Source organism: Cricetulus griseus, chromosome 3, assembly GCF_003668045.3.
Source record: "Cricetulus griseus strain 17A/GY chromosome 3, alternate assembly CriGri-PICRH-1.0, whole genome shotgun sequence".
NCBI classification, from domain to species: Eukaryota; Metazoa; Chordata; class Mammalia; order Rodentia; family Cricetidae; genus Cricetulus; species Cricetulus griseus.
The window spans coordinates 258,177,803-258,194,890 of NC_048596.1; the positions used below are offsets into that span (position 1 = coordinate 258,177,803).

Genomic DNA, 17,088 nt, shown 5'->3' on the forward strand with positions numbered 1-17,088 from the left:
TAGACTCTGCTTTTTATAGATGGGAATGAGGGCCATAAAGAATGGGCCTTTCATGCTCGAGCCAAGAACTACTGCAAGGAATTCCTCCTAATGGAATATACCAGATGAGCTTCGTAACAAGGACACTTGCATATGTGGCCATCTCTATCATCGAGCCGTGGCCAAATCCTGCAGACCAACCCTCCAAATCAATGGTTTTCATTTCGAGTTTACTTGAACTTTACATGAAAGCGTCCATTTGTCTCTACCTCTTCTGTGGGGAGGTAGGAGGTGTGGTGTGGGCATCTGTATGGTGGTCAGAGGGCAACCTAGTACTTTGGTGTGGGGTATGGGCACCTGTGTGGAGGTCAGAGGGCAACCTTGGGCATTGTTTCTTGCAGTCTATGAGACAGTGTGTCTTGTTCGCTGCTTCTTACACTAAGGTGGCCGATAGCTGTGTATTGAAGGCCAGCCTGGTCTACATAGTACAGTGAGTGTCCTGTAAAAACACAGCATCCTGTATGTATGTGTATTTCTTTATCCCAGTTAGTCCTGTTCTTTAAATCTGCGTGTTAAGTTATTTCTTATTACGGTTTGAAATATGAAATGTTCAGCATAGGCTGGTGTGTTACACATTTGGTCTCTAACTGGCGGTGGCATTTGGGAGGTGGCAGGCCTAGCTAGAGGCTAGCTTGGGGTGTATTCCAGAGGGTATGTTGTCCTTGTTTCTACTTTCCCACCCTTCCTATCCCCCTTCCTTCCTCTCTATTTCCCTCCCTTTAGACCTTCATACTTCCCTCCTTCACCCCAAAGGGCTCTCCTCTATAGCATATTCCCATAGGCAGGGTGTTCTGCCTATACCCATGGGTCCAAACAATTATCTATTAAACCCTCTGAACCCATGAGCCAAAAGCAATTCTTCCTTCTTTAAGTTATACTGTAAAGCATTTTTGTCATAGTCATGAAAAAGGGAATTAGCATACTGCTATCCCTTGCAGAGGACCTGGGCATCCTAAAGTCAAGCCCCTCCCCCACCTTGAACCAGTAGCTGTGGGACTGTACTTGTTTAGTCAGTCTCATAAGCATTGAGAACTGCCACGATCTTCATTGTTTACCAGAGAAACAACCTAAGATACCTGCAGTACTTACAATGGAAACTCAGCCCACAATGTCCACCGATGGCCATAAACCATTGTCTTGGAGTTTCTTTTGCTGTGATAAAACACCATGCCAAAGCAACTTGGGGAGAAAAGGGTTTATTCGACTTACACTTCCACATCACTGTCCTTCATGGAAGGAAATCAGGACAGGAACTCAGGACAGGAACTCAGGACAGGAACTCAAACAGGGCAGGAACTTGGGAGGCAGGAGCTGATGCAGTGGCCATGGAGGGGTGCTGCTTACTGGCTTGCTCCTCATGGCTGGCTCAGTCTCCTTTCTTACAGAACCCAGGACTGTTCGCCCACGGTTGGCCCCACCCACAGTGGGCTGGGCTCTTACTGATGAATCACTAATTAAGAAAATGTCCTACAGCCCAGTCTTATGGAGACATTTTTTTCAGGTGAGGTTTCCTTCCTTCCTCTGATGACTCTAGTTTGTGTCAAGCTGACATAAAACTAGCCAGTACAACCACATAAACTTAATTTCTTCCACACTGTAATAATTCATCGTTCTCGCCAGCTTTTTTCCATTGTTGTCTCAAATTTCACTTGCTCTCAGATCCATGTTTTGGCTTTCCTCTTTCCTTCATTCCCCGCCCCCTTTTTTTTTTCTCTCCTCGGTTTTCCATCTCCATTTTAGACGGTGATTTTCAGAGCTAGGTTTACAGGCACCCACCACCATGTTCAGCTCTTCATCTTTTCTTATGAACTCTACTCTTTTGAAACAAAACCATAATCCCATCCCAGCTCTGTGTGCCAGCCTTGTCTGTCAGCCTTGCCACTTACAAATTGCCCATTGCCTATGGGAATATGCTATAGAGGAGAGCCCTTTACATTGAGGCTGTCTCTCCAGGACAGAGGGTGAAGGAGGGAAGTATGAAGGTCTAAAGGGAGGGAAATAGAGAGGAAGGAAGGGGGATAGGAAGGGTGGGAAAGACAACATACCCTCTGGAATACACCCCAAGCTAGCCTCTAGCTAGGCCTGCCACCTCCCAAATGCCACCGCCAGCTAGAGACCAAATGTGTAACACACCAGCCTATGCTGAACATTTCATCCCTATTCAGCGTCCTTGGATATTAGGTGCCTGTTGCATAGCCGAAGCTCTGTACCTAAAACTAACCCTTGTCAGGGGCTCTGTATGTAGGCACACACTCCACCTCATATCTTGAACTTTTCTCTCTGGATCTTGGTTCCGGAGAGTGCCAGCCAGAGTCTGCCCCTAACATGACTACATCATCAGCTTTCTTTGGGAACGGGGCAGGGGCTGTTTTTCCCACAGAGCTGTTTGTACCGTCTGTGTTATTTCTGGACGAGGGTCTTCTATGACATTACAGAGTGGACCTTATGTCTTCCTGCATCTCCACTTCAAAGCATTGACTCCCAGCCCCCTCTTGCTGTTTTCCCTGAACACCCCTCATCTCCCTGCTCACAGGGGGGTAGTCTGTCCACAGGGAATGTGACACATCCATGTGGGGGAGAGCTTTAAAGAGGGCAAGCTTGAGTATACCCCCACAGACTGCTAAGCAGCTGAGTAAACTCCCTGTCACTCTACCTACTGTTTACATGTGGGAATGATGACAATAGAGTTCGCTTCTAACCCCACACTGCCTTGGAAGGGAGATGCATATTTCCCATCTAAGAAACCTAAGATTCTAACCTCAGATGTTGCACTAGCCTCAAAAAAAAAAAAAAAAAAAAAAAAAAAAAAAAAAAAAAGCCGATGAATGAGAAATGAACTTTATTCATTTACTACAGAATGTCTTAGGAAATAATCTCAAAAGATGGTCTGTCATTATGAAAAACTTTTTTGCTTCAGCACTGAGTTCCTTGCTTTGTTCATTTACTAAATTCTCACACTTATTTGCTTTCATCTTGGCTACATGATCCTGACCCATAACCTCATGTCTGAGACTCAGTTTCCCAGCTGGGAATGGAGATAACTATTCTTCAGCAGTGATGATTACTGTAGCAACTAAGTAAAGCAAGGTAAAAGGGAATACCCTATAAATGTATACTATGAGAATTTGATGCTTATTTTAAACTAATGAAAGCTTGGGTATCCTTTGTGTAAATTGCATGGGATTAGAAGTGTTTCCTGTGTGTGTGTGTGTGTGTGTGTGTATGAACATGAACATTATTATATTATATATATATATTAAAATGAAATAGTTTGGGAATGGTTGCTAAGTCTAAATGCAAAATTCATTTTTGACTCGCATATATCTCATATATCTTATATGCATAGCCTGATGGTGTTTATAGAGATTTGATTGGAGACACCAAATTTTTATATATTATTTGGATCCTGATTTAATCTTGTTTTATACCTATTGCTCCCTGCCTCCTACTTTTTAGGGTTCACTAGCCATAATTATGCTATTATCCAATAAATAGCATCATAAATAAAACAATGCCATAATAAAAATGAACTGAATATTGAGACAAATGAAATAATATTTGCAATTTACCCAAATTCCAAGAAAGACTTGGTGTGGGAAGCAGTAGGTCTTGGCGAATTTAAGGAGTCCCCCGATAGCTCATATCCTGCATCTTTCCTTATTATTCTGTGTCTGTATTCCATATTGTGGCGCCTTTAGGCAGAGCTGTGGCTGGTCACACAAATGGGCATGATCTGACTCCAGCCTTCTTTAATGACAAGCCCCAGTAGGAATGTGCCACAGGACAGCAGGTGATTCGCTGTGCTGTTTTGCTTTCTTTCAGGGACTCTGACCTATTTTTGTTGGACACCCGTGTAGTGTGGGCCTCAGAAGAAGGCTGGCTGGAATTTGACATCACAGCAACCAGCAATCTGTGGGTGGTGACACCACAGCACAACATGGGGCTCCAGCTGAGTGTGGTGACTCAGGATGGTGAGTTGTGATTCGCACACTGCCAGCACCTACCCGCAGTCATTTCCATTCATTTCCTCTGTAGCGGCGGTGGTGGGACCGTTGCTTGTAGCCCAGGCCTCGGCGCCAGGATGACCTTGTTTTCTGTTTCCTCATGACCACATTGAAAAAGCAAAACTTTCTACTAGCAAGGACTTGGAAGCAAGCTCAGGCCATGTCCCCCACTGCCCCCAATGGGAGGCTAGCTTCCCCAGGCTGAACCAGGTGGAAGAATCCCCAGAGAAAGGCAGGAAGCTTGGGGCATACAGTTCAGCTATAGAGCACTTGTCTAGCACGTGTGAGTCTCTGGGTTCTACCCCGTACCAAAAGATGGAAGAGCTGGAAGGGACGAGGAAGGAAAGGGAGGGAGAGAAAGGTCGTTAGAATCTGACTGTCCAGTGAGTTTGCCAAGGGACCCTCGAGGAAGCTTCCCCTCCTGCCTGGCTCTCTGCTTCAGTTGTTCAACTCCTGCACAGTCGTTCCACTGCTGGGGAGAAATATAGCCAGGAAGGAAGTGTGAATAGCAATGGATAAGAGGACCAGAAAGAAGAACACTCCCTGGGTTGATCCTGTGCTTTGGGAGGCACACTTCGAGTCTGGCCGTCTAACGGGAGCCAGCCAGGGCGGGAGGATGTGTAGGGCCTTGCCCACATTCCCACTCTTTTTCATTTAGTCGTACATGGAAGAATAGAAAGAGTCCCCTCATCATGTAGCTTTGAGACTAAGGTTCTGTGGAGTAAAGAGGGGTGGGCTTTGGTTTGCATTAAAGGACTCCACGTCAACCCCCGTGCCGCGGGCCTGGTGGGCAGAGACGGCCCTTACGACAAGCAGCCCTTCATGGTGGCCTTCTTCAAGGTGAGCGAGGTCCATGTGCGCACCACCCGGTCAGCCTCCAGTCGGCGTCGGCAGCAGAGTCGCAACCGTTCCACCCAGTCACAGGACGTGTCCCGGGGATCCAGTGCTTCAGGTGAGTGTGGGTGGAGCCTTGGTGTACCCATCGGGACGAAGGTACCTATGGCCTCGGATGTTGGACAGCTTTTGCTCAGCAAACACAGCGACTAGTGGCAGGGGCGGGGGAGGGGGGGAATCCTAGGAACGGTCATAATGCCCTGGCCACAGATACCTGTATGGGACCCTAGGACCCTCAGAGCACTATTACCCAAAGGCTGGAGCTGCAGGCATCCCCACTGCCACTTGATTCAGACAAGCATTCTTTTGCTGGATGAGATTTCTACAGCTCTTGTTTTTTCCTTCCTACAAAAATCATAGAGACACTCCAACGATTTTAATTTTTAGAATTGTTTTATTTAATTCATAAATGTGTTACCTGACTGTATATGTGTATACCATGTGTGTGCCTGGTGTCCCTAGAGGTCAGGTGTGCCACATTCTCTGGAACTACTTACAGATGGTTGTGAGCCAGCGTGTGGATGCTGGGACCTGAAGATGTGGTCTTCTGCTTGAGGCCAGAAAGTTTTCAAATATTTCTTTTCTTCAGATTTGGGGATACTTGCATATATACATAATGAGATTTCTTGGGGATAAGAACTATGGCTGATGCTAAAATTAATTTATATTCCCCATTCACGTTACAGACATAAGCTGTATGTTAATTTTATACAGCATTTTTAGTGCACTTTGGTTTGACCACCACCCATCAAATGGTGCTTTTCAGACTTTGGGTGCTCAACTTGCATGAGGAAGTATTATACATTCATGCTACATGGAGCTGGAAAAATGACTCAGTGGTTAAGAACACTGACTTCTCTTCCAGAGCACCTGGGTTCAATTCCCAGCATCCACATGGCAGCTCACAACTGTCTGGAACTTCAGTTCCAGGGGACTTGACACCCATGGCAAAACACCAATGCATATAAAAACCAAAACAAAACAATGACAAAAGCAATACTCCACACCATTCATGCTCTATGGACTTTACCAGAACTCTTGGCTGAGACTAATAATCTACTCAGAGCCTCTAAAGTGGATTTTATTGGTTCATTTAACTGGGAAGTTCAGGGTTTCTTGCTTCAGTTTCATTGGATTGTTGGAAAGTGATGATACTAGAAAGTTCTGTTTTTTGTGTTTCTTGTTGGTGGACTCCTCAGAAAGACGGTCAGTGTAGGGGAAGGTTTCCGGGAGTCTGAGTGTGATCTTGGCAACCTCATCTTCAAATACAAGAGTTTTCTGCCTTGCTGGGTCAGCAGGAAGTCAGCCTTGATGCTCATTGGGCTAGCTTGTACCACCTGCCCAACCCTGATCATCTTGCTGCCTAGGAAATGCTCTGATTGGCCAAGCCTACATTGGCACTCAGTCCTGTTCTAGACAAGCAAATTCAAAGGACATGAGAGAGGAAGCAGCCCCCAGTCAGTGTCTGAGGGTTAATTCCCACTTTCAGAAGTCTTCTCTAGAACTGGGAGGAGTGGGAAGTGGAAACTCCTAGAAGCACGTGCGTAGCAGCTGTGGGGCGGTGCTGGATTCAGACTGCAACATGGCTCAAGCAAGTGCTTCTTAGTTCTGGATCCCTTGGGGCATTGAACAGCTCAGAAAGCAAGTGTGACATTGAGTATCTGCAGTGTGCTTTTCTGTCAGAATTTTTCTTGCAACCTTGTGGCTCTGGAGAACCTGCTCAGTGGGCGTGAGCTTCAGTTCACCTCTCTGCAGACTGAACAGAGTCGGAGGGTTTGGTGAAATGCAGTCACACGACACACAGTCACCTTCAAAGATTCCTGACACCCACTTATAAAAAGTAGGTGCTCAGAGCACGTGCTGGGATCCCAAGGAAGTAAAACACTTCCAGAGGCTGTTTATTTTCAAGGCAGCTCACGACAACCGCCATCTTTGGTGCCCAGGAAGAATGAATGCAGCCTCTCCAAGCACCCCACTTTTCTTTGGGAGGAAATATCTTCTAGATCTTAGGCTGTGACTTAACTAAGCCCTCTTATGCCAGTGCCTTGGACGTGACCCTTGAGTAGCCACCGCCTAGTGTGAATGGACATTTTGCTTCTCCTTGTCATGGTGTTTCTTGGAAGCACTGCACAGCATGGGTGTTCCTGTATTCACCGCTAGAAACAGTCAGGATTGAGGCCTTCAGAAAATAAAAATGCCTGCTTTGCTGCCCCCCTCCACGGGAGACAGTCTGCTGAATTGAATTACTAGTCTGCATTCTCCTCTGGGGGCTGATGATGAATTCAGCCAGTGGTAGGCTTCATTTGCGAACTGTGGCCAGTTTGGTTATTTGGACTTCAGACTGTGGAGGCATCCCTGGCACTGTTGATTGCTTTTTAAAGTTATAATTTCACATGATTGACTCAACACTCACCATGCCTGCCTAATATGTAGGCCAGTTCTTTTTAATTAAGAAAACGTGTTGTCTCTGATTTTGGCTTCAGCAAAGCCATCCAATTATTTTTTTCCAAGTCCCTTTCAACTTTTTCTTTCAATCTGATGAGTTAAAAATTAATTATGGATATTAAAGCGGCCTAATTTGTAATAAGCTCCAAGGGTCCCTATTGTCCCTTGGTCTCCCCACTCCACTTTCCAACCCAGTCCCTCTAGTTTGCTTCCTTACTTCCTGGGCAAAGGAATCCATGCCAAATCCCTCTGATCTCACATATTTCAGAACCCAAAGAAAGCACTGAGATGAAGGGATCTCTCATCTCTGTCTTCTCTGAACCTCCCAGGAAATGAGAAAGGACTCAAATTCAGCCTCTCAAAGCTCTGCTTTATGCACTTGGCTCTTTCTTCTATTAATGGGCATGCAGAGGGACAGACTTCTACCTGAGAAAGGATTTCTCGGGCTGGAAATGCAGCTCAGTTGATAGAGTACCTGCCTAGCATGACAAAGCCATGGGCTCAATCCCTAGTGCCGTATTAACTGGGTATGGTTAATGCCCATAATCCTAGCACTTGGGAGGTAGAGGCAGGAGGATCAGAAGTTCAAAGTCATCCTTGCCTACATAGAGAGCTGGAGGCTCTCTATGCCAACAGCCAAACCTGTTGGATACAGTATAAAACTGTCTCAAAGTAAATACATAGAAACCCTAAAACTAACTAACCAACCCAACAGCAACAAACCCAAGGCAAACTAAGAAAGGAAACATGGATTTTGCTTGGAGAATGGACGTGTCTCTTTATAGGCTCCCCTTCCAGGCTGTTGAAGGACCAGAGGTTGCCAGGCCTTCATGACCTAGTTCATTTTCAGAAAAGATGCCACCTGCAGTGTGGCTCCAGCCACTCCCCTCCCCCAAGCCTTTCAGAATATTGGAGGGAGAGATTTCCATTCTCTGGTTACTCACTCCTTCGATAGTACACTCCCAGGGCATTGACACTTCTTCCCAAAGCGGCCTTGTCTAGAAGAAGCCCACTAGGGACATCGTGCACCTGAGTAAAGATGTCAACGTCATTCATCAAATCACCTGTCATCAGAGTGAAACATGACAAGCAACTATTTTAGGAACTGAGCTGTGGATTCCCGAGACAGCAGGCCTGCCCAGCACAAGGAAGTGGCCAAGAGCCCACCTGCTGCCTCCCAGTCCCCAAAGCCCACCCCAACCTGCTCTACCATGTGTACTTGACTTCAGGCTGGACTCTGCAGACATGTGCAGCACACAGTGGGTTTGGAGGGAAGTCTCCCTGCGTGGTGTCCACGTGCCCATGCTTCTCTGCAGCTGTCCTCTCCGCAGGCATGGTGGACGTTGGCTGAGTTGCACTTTTCTCATGGGCCTGCACAGCCTCGGGACATGTCTTTATTGTTTTTACACCTGTTTGACAGTGCTGGGCCAAGCTGCTCTATGTAGCCCAGGAGGGATTCTTATGAATCTGGCAATTGTTTCCCAGCCCCAGTTCTTGCCAGTCCAGTGCGCTCTGAACCCCTGCCCCGGGTCTTTGAACTGTAGTCTGAAGTCTCTGCTGACTGCCATTCTTCCTCTTTTATAATATTTCTCTTGGCCTCTGCTGTTTTGTTTGTGGGGGACTGCGATACCATTTGGCCAATCCATTGTAAGATCAATGAATGGATGGCCTTGAAGGATGATTTCTTTTGGCAATTCCAGGTTCTGCTGTAGCTAATTTTTCTGGACCCTCCATGACACATCTGGGGAGGAGAGGGCCATTTATGTCATTTCAAGTTTTCTAATGAGTCTGATGCTGTGACTTTGAACTGGTCTTTGTTTTATCAGATGATCATTGGAATTGTTACTGTCACTGTTTTTGTTATTGTCATTGCAAGGGAAGGGGATTTTCTTTTGGTGGCACTGGGCTTTGAAACCATTAGCTAACCTCTTTACCACTGAGCTATAGCCCAGTCTTCACTATTACTGTTACCAGATGATGTGAAATTTTGTTCTTGCTGTTTCTGCCTATGAAATAGCAAGCCCACAGGACGGAGCATCCTCAGGCATGGCTCTGTCCTTGTTAAGGTCTGAGCATTCTCAGGCATGGCTCTGTCCATGTTCAGGAACGAGCATCCTCGGGCATGGCTCTGTCATTGTTCAGGAACGAGCATCCTCGGGCATGGCTCTGTCATTGTTCAGGACTGAGCATTCTCAGGCATGGCTCTGTCCTTGTTCAGGACTTAGCATCCTCAGGCATTGCTCTGTCCTCGTTCAGGACTTCTGTCCTTGTCTGGATGGAGTCCTAGTGTCCCTTCAGTGGCACTGCTGGTGATTCCCCAGATTTGTGCACAGGATGCCAGTGAGTCAGACACCGTGTCCCTGGGCTGTATCGTTGGCCCTGGGGCTAGAGTGGCTCCATGTTTTCATGGTTTTGTTTTTGCCTCTAACTCTGCCCTCACTTGGACAAAGCTGTGATCTTTTCTCCCATTTGAGTGGATATGTTCTTATTAAATTTTAGCTGCATGCTTTTTTTTTTTTTAATCTGGCCTTCCTCAGACCCCTTTTGTAAACAGATATCAATGGTGGCGTGGGTAAGAGGATTTTTTTTTCAGCTGCCTGCCAATCTGTAAAAACAAAACACACAAAAAAATTGGGTCAGCATCATTCCACGTGGAGCCCAGAGCACCCACCCCTGAGCTACAGAAACAAATATTCCAAAGGTCAGGGACCTTCACAAATATTTATACGCTCTCTGCCAGCCCTCACCATGGAACTATAAGGAAACACAAGCTTGGCCTGAGAATATCTGTAGGAAAGGAAACAGGAGGACTGAATTCCTGCTTTTCCTCTCTTTGGCCTCAGTCCTTAGTAACAAAAATGTCAATGTCTGGCTCTAAAAGAAATAGCTTCTCTTTCTAGAAAATTCTCTGTGTTGAGCACCAGGCATCTTCTCAGACAGCTGGGATGATTGGGAAGTGGACAAAGTTCTTGGACTCCGTGATCTTGGGTCTGCTGTAGAGTGGAAGCTAGAAAACCAGGGGTGAAAAAGTTGTCCCTGTCTGCGTTCTAACAACAGTTTTCAAATACTGACCAACCAGGTGATCTTTAGTTCCATTGTAACATGAGCCAACTCATTAGAGCAAGGTCCCCAGCAGGAATGCCATGCCCTATCAGACTCTATCCTGAGGTAAGGTCTCTAAGTCACCCACATCTCTGTCTAATTTTCCTATAAGTTGAGTTTCTGTGCCCACTCCTTTCATATTTAATAATTTTCTCCAGAAGCTCTATATTTATGATTACCATTTTGTTGTAAACTCACGAATGGTCTAATCAGATCTAGAACAAGGTGGAGTAAGGGTTGGGGTCCTCCTGGAGTTTCTGTTCCCTGTCTGGTGCACGGTTCTTTGACAGAATCAGAAGTACAGTCATCTAGACATGTCACTGAGCCTCATGGTCCAGGGTTTCTTTGTGGTAGCTCAGTCCATTCTGTGTTGCTATAACAAAGTATCTGAGACTGAGTACTGTATGAGACAAAGCTTATTTTAGCTCATGGTTTGGAAGCTGGAAAAGTTTGGCTGGTGACTTGTGATGAAGACCTCATGAAGTGTCATAGTATAGAAGACAGTTTCACATTGGATCCAAGGACAGAAAATAGTACATAAAGAAGACAGTAAACATGGGTAACCTTGCTTTATAGGAATCTAGTGACAAGGTAACTGATTTGGTCACTAAGAAGGCATGCAGCACCTTGTGAGGTGGTGTCCCATGACATCATTACCTCCTCCGAGGCCCACTTTAGTTCTATCCTCACGGCTTATACCGAGGACTGAGTTTCCAGCATACAAACCTTTGAGCAACATACGTTCCATGCATGAACCATAGAATATGGGATTTTGTTACCGTGTACGATAAATAATTGGTCACATGATCTCCAAAGGTGAAGCAGGCCCAGAGCTCCAACCTTCTTCTTATGTGTTAGGCTTTTCTGGTGACCAGCACACACCTTGAAAGCTTTCTAGGGGCCTACAGTGAAAGGTCTAGGTGTGGGTATGTGGTGGGGTCTTGTTAACCTAACTAAGATACTCCTCTCAGCAAATTTCAAGGGTTTTCTATACTCTCAGCTAGGAAATAGAGACAAAAAATAGATGATATATATTTTTTTGAGACAGGGTATCACTTTGTTGCCCTGGCTGACCCAGAACTCATTATGAAGTCCAGGCTGGCTTTGAACTCATGGTGAATGGTCCTACCTCAAATTTCCCAGGTTCCTAGATGCTGGAATTACATGTGTGCACTACCATGCCTGAGCAGGTACATTTTTTTATTATTCTACACTGCTCCTATCTGCCTGACCTCTGAAGGAAATGAACGTAGAAATCTCCACTTTGTTAGATGGCCAGTGATTCTAAGGGGATCTCAAAGATTCTGAGGAGGTGTGGAAGAAGGACAAGGCAGAATTATGTTGGCTTAGGGACATTCTAGATGAGAGCCTATGTAGGGATCATATAGTTGGCCATGACAGTTGTAAGAAATACAAGGAACCAGGGCCTTGGAATCGTCAGAAGACGATGTACCCAGATGGCAGGAAACAGTTCTGATGCCCCAAGGAAAGTGAGGAGGTCCTCCAGTGGAGCTGTTCTTAATGATATTTAATATCTGAATGCGTATTTTATTAATTTTACCATCAATCTACTTAGTAAATCTTTCTGTAATTTTGAGTTACTTTTGAGAATTTTTCTGCTCAGTATACTCTAATTTCACCACAGTTTGACATCACAGGAATTTGTTTATTCTGCTTAGGACTCATTTGAAGCTGTTTATCTTTCTCAGTTCTAGGAAATCCCCAGAGCCTTTAGGTCTCCAAGCATCACTTGCCCCCCATCACTGTTGTCAGGAGTTCCAGATAGAAGTATGTTGGGTTCTTTCAAGTCTCTTTATAGATAATCATATTTTCCTACCATTTATTTTTGTTATATTTTAAGAGGTTTCTTTCAATGAATGGTCTGATTCTTCCCTCTGAAGTCTCCCATTCCATTTCTAATGCTTATTGTTTTAATAAAGTTCAACTTGTTCCTTTTTTTTTTTTACATCCACCCATCTTTGTTCTTTTGCCATAATGTTCTTGCTTTAGTATGTCCTGCCTTTCTATTACGTATGCATCTTTTGTAGCCCGACCTCTAATTCTGGAAGCTGTTTCTCCTCTTCATTCTTTTTCATTGATGAGTTGTTTTTAGCAGGAAAGGCTTGTCTGGGCAGTGGTGGTTCAGGGTGAGAATTCTCCATGCCCTGAATAAAGAAATTTCCCTCCATGGTGGCTCTGAATTTCCTTCTCATGTGGACTTAAAACCATAGGTCGAGGAGGGACTTGTGCAAGGTCAGGTAGGCAGGGTGGGGGGTAGGGGAGGAAATGAGGAATCAGTAAATACTTGACCCACGTCTGTCTGTCTTCCCAGGTCACTAGCCTGTGTTGGTACTGCTTCTTAACAGAGTTAAGAGTTCTGCACACTTCTGATTTGGGGCTGGGAACTCCAAGAGTTAAAGTGTTAAATTCCAGCTCAAGTATATCTATCTGTTAGGTAACTCACTGGTTTGTATAGTCGATTGACCAGGGCAGGGGGTAGTGTGTGTGTGATCTAGATTCTATCTCTTCTTAGGTAACACACTGGTTTGTATAGTCGATTGACAAAGGAGGGATAGTATGTGTGTGATCTAGACTCTGTCTCCTCTTGACCATTTTAGAGGAAGAATCTTCCTCCAAAACTACTTTTCCTCCTTCCCCTTCTCTGACCTCTCATACCTAAACAAACATGCCTGTGTGTCTTTAAAAACCATACTCTGAACTCCCCAATTCAGAAACCTTCCTGGCTCATTACCTCCACTAAAAAGTCCACTTCATTGTTGGCATTCTGAGTCATTCATTTTCCCAACTTTATCTCCCAACTCCACCCATTCCAGCAGAACTGCCCTCTTCCTCCCAACCCCTCACTGTCCTGAAGTCAGTTTCAGTAGCATTGACTCATAACCCTTGACTGTGCCATTTGTCTTGAGTTGTAGTTGAGTTACCTGAGTACATTTCTCACACAGCCCCTTTGAGTGTCTCAGTTCTTGGAGGACAGAAGCCATCCATGATTCATCTGCTTCCCTGGCATCAGGCAGAGGATGTGCCTGTGACAGAAAATCTGCTCTGATGGGCTGAAATGAATCCGTGTCCCCAGGCCTCCCGGTGAGGGTGTTAAGCCAGGCCAGTGCCTCCTGAACTGTCCAGGTGGATTCAGCCGGTTGTTTTGGGGAACTGCTGACTTTGGAATACTTGTTTTAGGGCACATATAAAGAGCTCAACAAGAGCAGTGAAGTAGAGCCCATGAACAGGAGCGTGTGTCATCCCAATGTCACCCTGTGGCCCATTTTGGCCAGCAGTATCACCCAAGCCCCATGTCATGACTGGGTAGTCCACATTTGAAATAGTGACTCCTGCCTGACACAGTTACCTGGTAATGACTGGGGATCACTGCACATCCATCTGGACCCTGCACAAAGCAGATGTATTCGATGCACATTTGCTGTCTAAAGGTGTCCATGAAATTAGCAGGGTGGCAAAGCAGACCCCAGGGTGGGCAAAGTGCAGTGTGTTCTACAGCTCCCCTAACTCAGTGCCAACTTTCTCTAACTCTTAACACATTCTTTCGCAGCCCAAGGAGAATGTGTTATTTAAACCACTTTTATTTTGAAACAAGATTAGAAAAAAAATGAGCATTAATTTCTCCAGTAGCTCTAAATTTAGGCAAACAAATGGGACCTCCACTGAACTGTTGGGGGACCATGTGTGTCAACAGGGCCTGGCTCAGTTGTCCTGAGCATCACACAGTGCCTGGCATGAGAGGAAAGCTCTCGTGTAAGTGAAGGAATGAGTGGGTTAATGAGTACATCTTTTTATCTCCTCAACAGACTACAACAGCAGTGAATTAAAAACAGCCTGCAAAAAGCATGAGCTGTATGTGAGCTTCCAGGACCTGGGATGGCAGGTGAGTCCTCAGAATAAGGATGAGCCTCAATGGGTCCCTCACTGATGGCTGCCACCATCAGCTTTCAGGATGTTGATTCTGGAATCCAAGAAGCTCTCAAATGTTCAGGCTGCTGGAGGAAGGCACCTGGTGGGCTGATGTACTAAGCACCCGCCCACTTTGCCTGGTTTCCTCATTCTTTTAAAGTTTGAGGGGTATGTATTTATTTGGACATTTAAGCAGTTTTTACTTTTAAACCAGATTTAAAAGTACTTTCTTACTTTTAAATCATCAGATTAGAAAGTATGATTAATTTCTTCAGTAGCTCTACCCACCCAATGGAAGAACATGTTTGGCTCATACCAAGTACAGATAAATGTGATAAAATGGGAGATAATAGTTGCTTTATACTTCGGTGGCATTACTTTGACAGGGGCGCCATGGGATCCTGTAGATGACCCTTTGGGTCTAAGTAGACATGGCAGATCCTGACCTCAGTATTTTGACCACTTTTCAGCTGTATGATGATGTAGGAGCAGTATGTGTTCACTAGGTATAGAGCTCTGAGTTTTGAAGTTGAGTCTGTCTGGGCTAGAGTTCCCCCAATACAGGACATGATGGGAGGCAGCAGCAAGCTACAGCTCCCTGTTAGCCCCCACCGCGCACTGTGCAATTAGGATGCTCAGTATTTTAGGTGTATCACAGGCATGCTCAGCTGGTATTTTATTGGGATGTAACCTCATCCTAAAGCCAAGGAGCATTTGTACACCAAGCTCTATTCCAGAGCTAGCGGTTTTATAGCAGCTAAGTCATAGGAGTCTATGGAACGACTGAAGGCTCTAGGGTCAGATCAACCAGGTTCATGCTTTAGCTTCGTTGAATGTGAACTTGGGCAATTCCCAAACCTCCCTTTATGTCCCCATACTGTGCACCGTGATCAATGCCTTCTCTCGGGGCCACCAAGAGTGCAAATGGCATAGGGACACCGGATGGTCTTTCACTGCCTCCTTTTGCCTTATCACAAGGACTGGATCATTGCACCCAAAGGCTATGCTGCCAACTACTGTGACGGAGAGTGTTCCTTCCCACTCAATGCACACATGAATGCCACCAACCACGCCATCGTACAGACCTTGGTGAGTGCTCTGACTTGGCTCTAAGTGGGATCAAGCCCAGACCAGGTCACTTCTAACAGGCCCTCTCCCGTTTCTATTTGGGAACAGGTTCACCTTATGAATCCTGAGTATGTCCCCAAACCATGTTGTGCACCAACTAAGCTGAATGCCATCTCGGTTCTTTACTTTGATGATAACTCCAACGTCATCTTGAAAAAATACAGGAATATGGTTGTGAGAGCTTGTGGATGCCATTAAGCTGAAGCCAGGTGTGGGAGTGACTCTGCCTTGGATTCCTAACTAAATCTGCCTTAAAACCCATGAAGAAGCACAGTGAAAGGGGGATGATGGCCCTCTGGAAGCATCTCCTGCTGGTGCCTTAGCCCAAGGGGGATTTTATGAGGACCTTGCTGATGACTTCCCAGTTCACAACTGAGTCAGGAGTTGTAATGCTTTCAGAACAGGCCTGGGAACCGCAGACGCATGCCTGAGCTCACTTCCCAGAGTCCCACCCAGACTAGTTTTAGCATTTAGATCTAGCTGTTTGTGGTATGAGTAGAGAATAACCTTGAAGGAATACTAAATATCCCTGGCTGAAAGGGCAGCTGGTTCAATAGCACCCATGACTGGGAGATAGTGCAGTTAACAGAATGGAGGGAAAGAGAGAGCTCTGTCAGATTGCATTCCCAGCAAGACCAGCTCACCCAAGACCTGCATCCTGGCCATCAACACGCTCTGTGGAGATGCCTTTTGTCTGCTGTTGCAGTTACATGTTTTTGTTGACTCTTGGTGGTGTGAACATATACTAATTTCAGTCAAACCAAACAGTAGCATTTCTACACCTCCCTCAGTTCCTGAATTCTTTACTAGAACGCAAAGCAGATGGATCATACTTTGTGGTAGGGCCATGAAGCATCTGCAGTAGCCTTTATCTAAACCACATAACAGCAGAAAGTGACTCCACACCTCTTAAGCAGACTGGGTTGGCAAGCTCTTTAACATCAGGAACACTGGCTCCAACACACCAGCTCTCTCCTAACTCTGTTCTTTGCCTTTTTCCTACAGTAGCATTCCATGGCTCAGGGCTAGTCAACAGCAGAAACCCACAGAGGAAGGGCCCCTGGCCTCTAAGAATGGGTCTGTCGAGGTGAGCATGCTGTTTGTGAACCAAAACCACGATTTCCTCTTGTAGAAAGTAAGCCTCAAATTAAATCGTAGAATATTTTTTAGATATCTTTTTCATAATCATGTACTGGGAAGCCAATTTCATACTAAACTGATTAAATAATACATTTACAATCTGTAACTGTACTTACAGCTTTTTTTGTAAATAGAAACTATAATTTATTGTCTATTTTATATCCATGTTGCTGTAACATTTAAGCAAAGACCAGACTCTTTTTTTTCTTTAAAAAAAAATTTATTTAGAAAGTATAAACCAATTGTACCATTTGAGTTTTCTTTTAATACAAGACTCATGATGCAAAGCTGAAGCCACTGTGAGCTGGGCCTCTAGAGCTGGTTTTAAAGGACAGCTGTGAACCACACATGATTAATAATAAATGTCTGTAACGGGCTGGCAGGGCGCCTCCGCTGCTCAGGAAGTAGA

The 17,088-nt window shown here is 45.3% G+C and overlaps 1 protein-coding gene across 1 annotated transcript in view; it reads left to right on the top strand.

Moving 5' to 3' along the window:
* The window catches only part of Bmp6 (bone morphogenetic protein 6), a 175,365-nt gene extending 158,583 nt beyond the window's left edge, over positions 1-16,782 (top strand). Inside the window, exons 3-7 of the mRNA XM_035442926.1 lie at positions 3,862-4,010; positions 4,798-4,995; positions 14,309-14,385; positions 15,390-15,500; positions 15,588-16,782. Of these exons, the coding sequence (XP_035298817.1) occupies positions 3,862-4,010; positions 4,798-4,995; positions 14,309-14,385; positions 15,390-15,500; positions 15,588-15,737 (685 nt within the window). The 3' untranslated portion in view covers positions 15,738-16,782. The remainder of the gene's footprint in view (positions 1-3,861; positions 4,011-4,797; positions 4,996-14,308; positions 14,386-15,389; positions 15,501-15,587) is intronic.
* Positions 16,783-17,088: the final 306 nt, after the last annotated feature.